Source organism: Vicia villosa, linkage group LG1 (genome assembly GCF_029867415.1).
Source record: "Vicia villosa cultivar HV-30 ecotype Madison, WI linkage group LG1, Vvil1.0, whole genome shotgun sequence".
Lineage (NCBI taxonomy): Eukaryota > Viridiplantae > Streptophyta > Magnoliopsida > Fabales > Fabaceae > Vicia > Vicia villosa.
The window spans coordinates 59,617,556-59,627,535 of NC_081180.1; the positions used below are offsets into that span (position 1 = coordinate 59,617,556).

Consider the following 9,980-nt stretch of genomic DNA (forward strand, 5'->3'; position numbering starts at 1 on the left):
AGAAAATATGTATAAAATGAAATGGAATGGGACTTACAACTCAAAAGAGAGGCCCATGTTTTATTTTATAAAACATGGTTGATTGTTTTGTTAAAAGACGCGAGGTTTCATCGTTTTGAAAAACTTTGATCGTTTGTTGAAAACAGTTTGAATTTTGACAAAAGTCAACTTAATTAAGATAAAGACAAAGCTTATGCCTAATTAAGACCTAAGTGATTAGGGTTTGATCACAAAACATTTACAAGTGATTAGGTTTTAAAAAATCAAATGAAAAAACAGTATTTAAAGTATTAAAAAACACTTAAAAACAAGTCATTTTAAACCTAATAATAATGCATCAAATAAATATTTTTTTATGATTTTTTTGGGTATTCGTAAAATATATATGTTCAATGAGAAGTGTAAAAAAAATGAAGTGAAAATGATGAATTTTGATTGGTTAATTAATGGATTGAAGTTGTGAAGAAAATGAAGAAAAATAGGGATAAAAAAAGGTTTTGGTCCCATAGGGACTTGAACTCGTGACCTTGAGGTCACCAACCAAAACACTTGCCAACTGAGCTGCGCGCACAGCTTGTAAGTATAACATGCTTGTTTAATTATATTTGAAAACTAACATTTGAAAATTCTGAACAGAAAATGGCGCCAAAAACACCATCCCCATTTGATTTTTGAAAATTATTAAAATTGAATTGTTTTGATCGAGTAGATAGTCTATCTCACTCGGTTTTTCACAAGGAACACGATGATGACCTTTAATTTCATTTATTTTCACTCTAAGATCATTAATTTTCTGGAAATCGTGAAGAACCCTAATATGACAAATAATTGTGAAATCGTGTATGATCATGATATGATGCAATTGATTGAGGCTTATTATTCAGTGATGGTGCAGAAACAATATGGCAAAGCAATATTTCATTTATGATGCATGTATGATGGAGTTTGAAGTTCAAGAGAACTTACCTTAAAAGTGGCAAAACTGGAAATCGAATTCTGCAAAAGAGAGGTTCTAGATGTTGTTTGATGATCTGGATAGCTTCAATGGACCTTATGGAAGGTGTTTGAATGCCTGGAATGATCTGAAAACTCCTGGATCAAGAGGTAGCACCCGATCTGCAGTAGAGCCAAGTGAGGATCGAATTTGATGATGGAGATGTTTCATATTGATGATGAGTGTTTGGATCATTCATATGAAGTATATGGATGGTATTTGGAAGGTTAGTTTGGACAGAAATGGCCTGGTATGGAATTTGGCATGATAAGGTTCATTATGTGCATATATGGAAGTGAGGAAGTGATTTTGAGTTTTGGGTGTTTTTGAGAGGTGTGAATGGATCAAACACATCCCATATGATGTTTATGAGTTGCTAGAACCATCACTTTGGCCATAACTTCAAGGATTTGGAGGTTGAGTTTTCTACCTCTTTGAAAATTATGAAACTTGCAACTTAAGAAAGAAAGAGAAAACCTAGGCTTTGGAAGGTTTTGGTGTGAGAATGAATGTGTTTTGAACCTCTATTTATAGGCCAAGGATTTTGAAGTTTAAGCTTTGCAAGTTGAGATTAGAATGGTGATTTGGCATTTGGAGATAAAATAGAATCTTTGCATTAAATGCAAAATGGTTAAAATCTAAACCATGGTTAAAATTTCCTATGCTTCTTATCTCTTTCCAATATGATCTCAAATGATAAATATCTTGCACTCATTGCTTGTTTATGTCATTGCTTGCATCATGAGGCAAAAATGTTCATAACTTTGTGAAAATGGTTTGAAATTTTAAGCTTAAGGACCTCTAATGACAAAATTCAAAACCATAGCTCCACTCAATATTTTTTCATGCTCCTGGGCATTTTGGAAAGCTCTTGTTAGGTACTTCAAATCCCTAGTTGAAAGCTTCTTCAAGATCTCTAAGGAAAAGGGTGAAAAAGATCCATGAACTTTGGAAAAAATGAAGTTTTTTAGTGAATTTTTCAAAAGATACCAACTTTGAAGCTCCATATCTCTTAAATGGTTAATCTTATGGAAAAAAAATTATATGTGACAAAGTTGTTCATTGAATCAAAATCTACAACTTTCATGTTGGAATTTTTTTTTCAGTTTGAAGGTGAAATTTTGAGATATTCCCTTCCAAAGTTTGGAAAAAAACCCTTGAAAACACTTAGAAAAATTTCTAAGTATGAAAAGTCAAACTTTTGACTTTTTGATTCTTGATTGATTTTCTTGATTTTCCTTGATCAAATGACTTCAAATATCATATATTGATGATTTAAAACTTCAAAAGTCATGGTTGACCAAAATTTCCAAAAAGTCAATGGTGATCTTGTACAGTCGACTTTTTCAGGTGAATCGCGTTTCTGGAGATTTCAGATGAATCAAGCTATCCTCACCAAATGAATGGTATGAATGGATCATATTGAGTTATTGGAGGACCTTGAGCCATGGTTTAAGTTGTGGCACCATTTCCTGATTGAAAAGTCAGTTGTTCAGGTGAATTAGGCCAAAAACCCTAATTATGAACCTGATGAAATTGATGACTGTGGCTCTTGAATTGAAGTACAATTTCTATTGGATATTGACATAGGGATTATTTGAGGATGATTGAACCCTTTGAGTGATGCCCTGGAGCCTTTGAGGGTTTCCCAAATGTGATCCCTGATTTCAGTCCCTGATAGTTCAAAATTCCATTGTGATGACCTGAAATTTCATTGCAGATCAATCCTTGTGTGGGAGATGTCTTGAGCCAATAGATTAGGTCAAGATGATGCATTTGGGATCTTGAGGTCATGTCCCAAGCCATTAGGTCAAATCTTGAGCAAAAGTCAGGAGTATGCTGTCTTCAGTCAAAACCCTGATCTGGTTGATTCAAAGCTTTTGAGCTTGTTGAAATGACTCTTTGAGGACTAAATGTTGATTGTTGATGAAGATATTTCATTTGAGATGAAGGGAGAACAAAACCCTAGTTGATTGTTACTTGTACTGATGAGTGATTTCTTGATTAAACCCTGCTGAGTCACAAGTAGCAAACACAAGCTATGCAATTTGTTAGTGATGCAAATGATGCATATGATATGATATGATATGAGGTGGTATCTTAGGTCAAAAATGGGGGTATGACAGAGAGGAGGACATGGAAGCTCAATGGAAGCACCAATTGTTAGGTGATGTGTTCGGGTTTTGGTGGTAAGAGAAGGATTTGGGGAAAAAAGCAAGAAATTGAATTAAGCAAATAAGTGAATATCTCACCAAGCAATATTCAAACACATAAAGAAAATATTAGCATTTACTATTCTAGGCTATTCTCATCAATTTCATCATAGTTTATTCAATGCCAATCATTTGGTACATATAGTACTGATAGCTCATGACAACCAAGGCAAAAAAGGAATCTAACTATTACAATGTAGTGACTCACTATAGAAGATTCTAGAGTCTATGATGAATAACATTGCTAAGGTTTCTAATGATAAAAGTCACGAAGCCACTTGGGCTTAACATGGTTGCGCTTAGCCCGAATTTGAGCAATTGGGCCAGACCTCTCTTCAGCCTTCTCTTTTTGCAGCTAGTGTCTCACCTTTCTCTTCATTAATCACTTGGACTTGTGCACTATTTAGGCCCATAACACGCACCACTGAAATTGCAAAAATGCCCTCCAACTTTCGTAGATACACTTCCGGAAGCACCCATTTTTCAAAAAAAAAATAGGTAGTGAAATTTGGAATTTTTCCAATTAATTGGGAAAATCAAAATGTTTCGTAGATGCATTTAATTGGGAAAATATCAAATTAATTAAGTTCATGAAATCTTCCGTAGCTACATCTACGGAAGGGTTTGAAAAGAGAGTGTTCCGTAGATGCATTTACAGAACATTCTGATTTTCCCAATTAATTGAAAAAATCTCAAATTTCACTATGCTTTAACGGTTTCCATAGATGCATCTACAGAAAAAAAAATTTCTAAAAAAATAGGGTGCTTTCGAAAGTACATATACAAAAATAGGAAGCAAAAATTGAATTTTGTGCGGTGTGTAAGAGATCTATGATGTGCATTGAGAAATTGATAGTATCAATTTTCAATTCTAACTCGAAATTATAATATTGAGTTCTTGCTACCATAATATTTTCCCACTTATATAGGTTTCATCCTTTAAATTCAATTTCAAATATCACATTAGACTCTCCTCCAACTTGATTCCATTTGAGTGATGAGTGCACTATTACTCATCGAGATTCCAGAAGAAAAAAACATCTTTATCTTTCCCTCATCATAAGAATAGCCTCAAAAGGGACATAAGAGCTAGTGTCTCTGCAACAGCAGGCCCAAAAAGCATCCTTTACTTTCCTTCACTCCCACCCATTTTGTACCATAAAAACAAAAGACAAACATTTTTGTTCAGTATCCTAGACTGATAACCGATCATCAGTGATCACTACTATGTCCCATCCCATCTTCTTTCTCACTTTACCTCTTTTTATATTCCAAATGTTCATGTTTATGTCACACCCTCCCCCACATTCAAATTCCTTTACCCTCTTATAAAACCACAATCTTACATTTTTATTCCATTCCAACATTCCTCACAAACATGGCAACAACAAACATTGTCCAAGAAAAACATAACCAACATGAAAAGTCACAATCACAACAAGAGGAAGATGAAACATTGTCTCTTTGTGATCTTCCATTATCTCTGAACAACACATGTAAAGAACAACACTCTCAGATCAATGAAACAACACAAGAAGAATTCAATTTCCGTTCTTGGGTTGGTCTCTTTTCAACCGAACCAGAAATGTGTGTAGCAGATGAAATTTTCTTCCAAGGACAAATCCTCCCTTTATCGCGTCTCTCGTTTAGCTCAGAAGCTGGCTTTTCATCCAATGATCACGGTAAGCAATTCAAATCAAAGCAAGAATCTTTGAGTTTTACCAACGGTTGTTTCAACGAGTTTCGTAGCAATAGTAGTACAAGTCAAAACTCAACCACATCAACTAGCACTAACTCAACAACAACAACAACAACAACAACAAATCCAATAGTTTCAATTTCAAAAATTTCAAAAACTTCAAAAACCAAAGTTAGAAACCAGTTTCATACACATCCAAGTCCAAAGCCACAGCTAAAATCATCATGTCCAAGAAAGTCTATAACTCAAAGTAGAAAATCATCAGTTTGGGAAATTTTCCGTTTAGGTGTGGTCCCTACACCAGAAATAGGACTGCAAGACCTAAAGGTTCGTAGCAGTAATCATAGAAACTGTGTAAGTCGGAACAGTAGTAGCAGTAGCAACAGCAATAGTACTAAAAGTGTGAAAATGAGTGAGAAGAAGAACGATAACGGTGGAAAGAGCAATGATGTTTTGAAACGCTTAGTTGGTAAACGAGGTGGTTTGTTGAGTGGTTGTGATTGTTCTTTTGAAACGGTGGTGATCAATGGTAGTGGTGTTAAAAGTGGTTACAAGACAGAAAGTACTACGAAGCACGCTGTTAAAGAAAAAGTGATGGAGTGGAAGAAACAAAAGCAAAGGCAAAAGCAAGGTAAAAAGGTTATGTCACGTCGTAGAACGTTTGAGTGGCTTAGAGAATTGCATGCAAATCATCTTGATGAAGAGGCTTTGTTGGCAAACTCGTCATGAATCATATGAATGTCGTGTTGGTGTAATCTAAATAGTCTGATCTCAATTGACGGTACCTTGTAATCTAAATTGTCTGATCTTAACTGGCGGATCTTGAGTCGCCAGTAACACTATTACAATGACACTGACGCGTCAAACTTATTATGAATTCAAATATGCATGATATGAATTATGAAATCAAATTTTATGTAGCATGATTATAGTTTAATTTAGATTTTTAGATTAGATTGCCTTTTGGGTTGTTACTTTTAGTTTACCTTTAATTTGAATTTGATTATAATATTGTAGTAGTGCAGGCTAAGCAATGAAAATTTGTTTATTTTCTTGTGAGAATGACGATGTAATCAAATTTACTTTTTCTTGATAATGTTTTGGGGTTGATTAGAGTGTTAATTAATAATTGATTTGGTTAAGATATTATGGGGGTGATGTTTTTGGGCATGATGGAGTTGAAAAATGATAAGATCCAATATGAGTGAAAATGAGTGCTTATGGTTATCATGATTGAAATGTGAAGTTCAATGCTTTATGGGGGTGTTTGAGTGGAGAATGTGGAATAGGAGTTATGATACTGTTCAAAGTCACGCGAGGGAACAATAGTTTGGAAATAAAGTTTGTTAAAGATGGAGTTTTTTGAGTGGCTAAGTAGAAGTCAAAAAATAGTTTCATTTGCATTCAAAAAAATAGTTATTGGTTTTGGTCATGGAATTGGAGGTGGCAAAGATCGATATGTCATGGATGGTCCAATAACCATGCTTCTTTTCTCCTAGCTAGTTGATAAGTTTGTGAATTTTGGCAGTTTATTTGTTAAAAAAATTTTGTAACTTTTTTTTAATTCTATTTCTATTCCACAATGCACCAAAGAAAATGATTTGAAATTTTAAAATTTGAATACTGCATTCAAAATTCATAGTACGTTTTGACTAAGAAACCAAACCAAATCGAATTATAATAAAAATTAAAAAATATATCAACTCGATTTGAAAAAAAAAAAAAACTACTAATAACAAATCAAATTGAACTATAATAAAAATTCAAAAATATATCAATTTGATTTGGAAAAAAATACTATTGACAACAAAAGAAATTGAACCGGATTTAACTATAATAAAAATTCACAAATATATTAATTGGATTTGGAAAAAATAACTGAATCTAGAACTGATATATCGAATCAATGGAAGTAATTGAAACAGTTCGGTTCGATTCTTTTATTTTGTTATAGCTTGGTTTTGTTTGGCTTTCTGTCTTAACCATATCATGAACACCTCTTGGCACGAGCACGACACTAGAAGTTAGAGATTAAAATAGAGTCCTATCTAACCATCGAGAAAGAATGAAGAATATTGAACTGGCATGTGTTAAATTACTTGACTCTACATAACTTGTGTTTGAGGGACTATGTACCGGTATTCCTTAAATCAATTTGTCTTTCAAGTCTTGTGCTTGAGAGTATATGTATCGGTATGCCTTCATTTTTTTCTATACAAGGTAAGCAGGCGAGATTACAACTCCGCGTCTTAGTAAGAACAATCTTCTTTGTAACGACAGTCATTTCTTCTGCAACGATTCCGATCGCTGACATGTTCACCCAAATTGAACAGAATAGGATAACAGTGGCAGCATCGGCGGTGAAAGATAAGTTATTTTGCAAATTGCATTTTAAGAATCAGATAACTAACAAGTTGTTTAGAATTGTTTAACTGGTTAATAATTTGCTGGATGGAAAATTTGGAGCTGTTGTTGAAATATTGTCTTGATGCCTAGAAACAACATAACAAAGATTGGGAAATATACTTGTCAAGAAACAGTTTAGTCTTCAACATGTTCTTATATAGCAGGTGCATATAGGATGAATATCCCGTTCCGAAAATGTGATTAATAGTGGTTAAATCGTACTTATCCTAGTTGTGATTTGATCTGGCCTTACCAATGATTTATCAATGATAATTTAACATTGTGGCCTGTCACAGTGACTAATGGATTGGTATTTATCAGTGGTTCTTGAATTTGCTCCTTGTTTGTATGGTCTTTGCCTTTGTCCTATGCTGGCATTTTCACCTCAATATGCCTTCTAGAAATTCTGTAGCTTCAGGATACAGCAGGTATTAAATTCGATTCATGTGTCTCCACTCCCCGCATACGACAATTGATATGTTCATGTTATTAACAGAATGGATCAATGTTGTCAAAACATTTATGTTGTTGATTAACATTAAAAATGTAACCTTCCAAACATATATTTAGGAAATATCTCATAACCTGAAAAAATGGCATTCTGAACTGTTATAACCTTGATTCATTGTCTTAACTGTCTCTTATTCTAAGTCTTCTCATCTTAGTTATGCATGAACAGACATGTACATGCAAAGAGCTAAGAGAATGGAAACATCATTGCCTGATCCTTTGATCTTGCACCATTCTGACATACCAGCCATCACACTAATTAACAAACCCCTGAATGGACGTGACTATGACGAATGGAGTCGCTCAATGCGCCTCAACCTCAGCACCAAGAACAAACTCGGTTTAATCGATGGAACCGTGAAAGCGCCATCAGCAGCTGATCCGAGATTTCTTTTGTGACAGCATAGCAACAATTTGGTTTTAACATGGATCCTTCACTCCATTGAACCTGACATAACCCACAGTGTAATCTTCTCAGATACAGCGACGGCAGTTTGGAGTGACCTACCCGACAGATTCTCTCAAGGAGACGACCCCAGAATATATCAAATTCAGCAGAAAATTTCTGAATGTTCTCGATCTCTGATTATTACACAAAACTCAAGAATCTTTGGGATGATTTGGGATCCTATCAGGAACCAATTACATGCTCTTGTGACATGCTGAAGAAAGTTGATGTTAGAAAAGAAAAAGAGAAGGTGATGCAATTTTTGATGAGGCTTAACGAATATTATTCACAGGTTCGTGGGTCAATTTTGATGATGAGTCATCTTCCAGACACTCGAAAAGTTCATGGATTAATCCTTCAACAAGAGAGATACATGGAGGTTGTAACACACAGGGAAATTCCACTGGCATCCCACGCTATGTAGATTGCTCGCACACCATCAGAATTTCCTCTTGATGGAGTTCTACATGTTCCTAAATTTCGTCTGAATTTGATATCTGTGAGTAAATTGACACAAGCATTGAAAATTTGAAATATATAGTAACATTCTATCCAAATTTTTGTGTTGTGCAGGACGTTGATACGAGGAGGACGATTAGCCTGGGCAAGCATTTTAATGGTCTTTACTACCTCACACCAACTTAGAACGCCCCCCGTCTTGTTCACCACATAACATGTGCTTCCGACCTTTGGCACCAACGTCATGGACATCCATCCGCTTCCCGTCTCTAGTGTCTATCGCAATATTTTACAGAAATTGTTTTTAATGTGAGATTTGTCCCTTAGCAAAACAAACTCGCTTGTACTTTCCTTTAAGTTCAATAAAAACTATTGCACCATTTGATTTAATCTTTTGTGACATTTGGGGACCGCACATAATTCACGCTCATTTAGGGACTAGTTATTTTTTTATCATTGATTTTACTCACTTCACATGGGTATATCTCAAGAGTTTCAAATCTCAGACCTAAAATATATTAAAACTAATTTTTTGTGATGAATTCTTATCTACCCAACTCAAAAAGTTGGGTAAAGTTATCTCTAATATAAAATGTCTTGAAAACATCAAATAATTGTATTATTTTATAATTAATTAAATATGTTAAAATTAAATGAGATCTTTTCATTGGTTGAATGTACACTACCCAACTTTTTAAGATGGATAGAGAAGTTGTCCCCATTTTTTATTTGGGTTAAAACTCAATTTAACCAAAACATTAAGATTTTACGCTATGATAATAATTCACATGTGCCTATACCCCTAACAAAATAGAGTAAATACACATCAACTTTCCCATAAATCTCCATATGAACTTATACACAAATCTCCACCCAATTATTTCAATCTTCAGGTCTTTGGTTGCCTATGTTATGCCACAAACCTTACCGCCAATAACAAATTGTACTATCGTGCATGGCGTTGTATTTTTATCGGTTATCCTCTTGGACAAAAGGGATATCATGTTTACGACTTTGAAGGAAATGTTTTTCACCTCTCAGGATGTCATATTCAATGAACATACATTCCTGTTACACAACCTCCCACCAGAAAAACAAGATGAAACCAATCATGTCATACCCCTCCCTGATGATTGATTCCACCGCCTGAGCCCGATCAAACCGATTTCCATTCACCAAATACAACATATGCTCCCTCACCCTACATAACAATCCCACACAATACCTACTTACCCTACACATACCCCCTAT

The 9,980-nt window shown here is 34.6% G+C and overlaps 1 protein-coding gene across 1 annotated transcript; it reads left to right on the forward strand.

Annotated features, from left to right (window-relative positions):
- Positions 1-4,289: 4,289 nt before the first annotated feature.
- On the forward strand, positions 4,290-5,952 carry LOC131607257 (uncharacterized). The gene has a single exon (XM_058879278.1). The coding sequence runs from the start codon at positions 4,586-4,588 to the stop codon at positions 5,633-5,635; it is 1,050 nt and encodes a 349-aa protein (XP_058735261.1). The 5' UTR covers positions 4,290-4,585; the 3' UTR covers positions 5,636-5,952.
- The last annotated feature ends 4,028 nt before the right edge of the window (positions 5,953-9,980 follow it).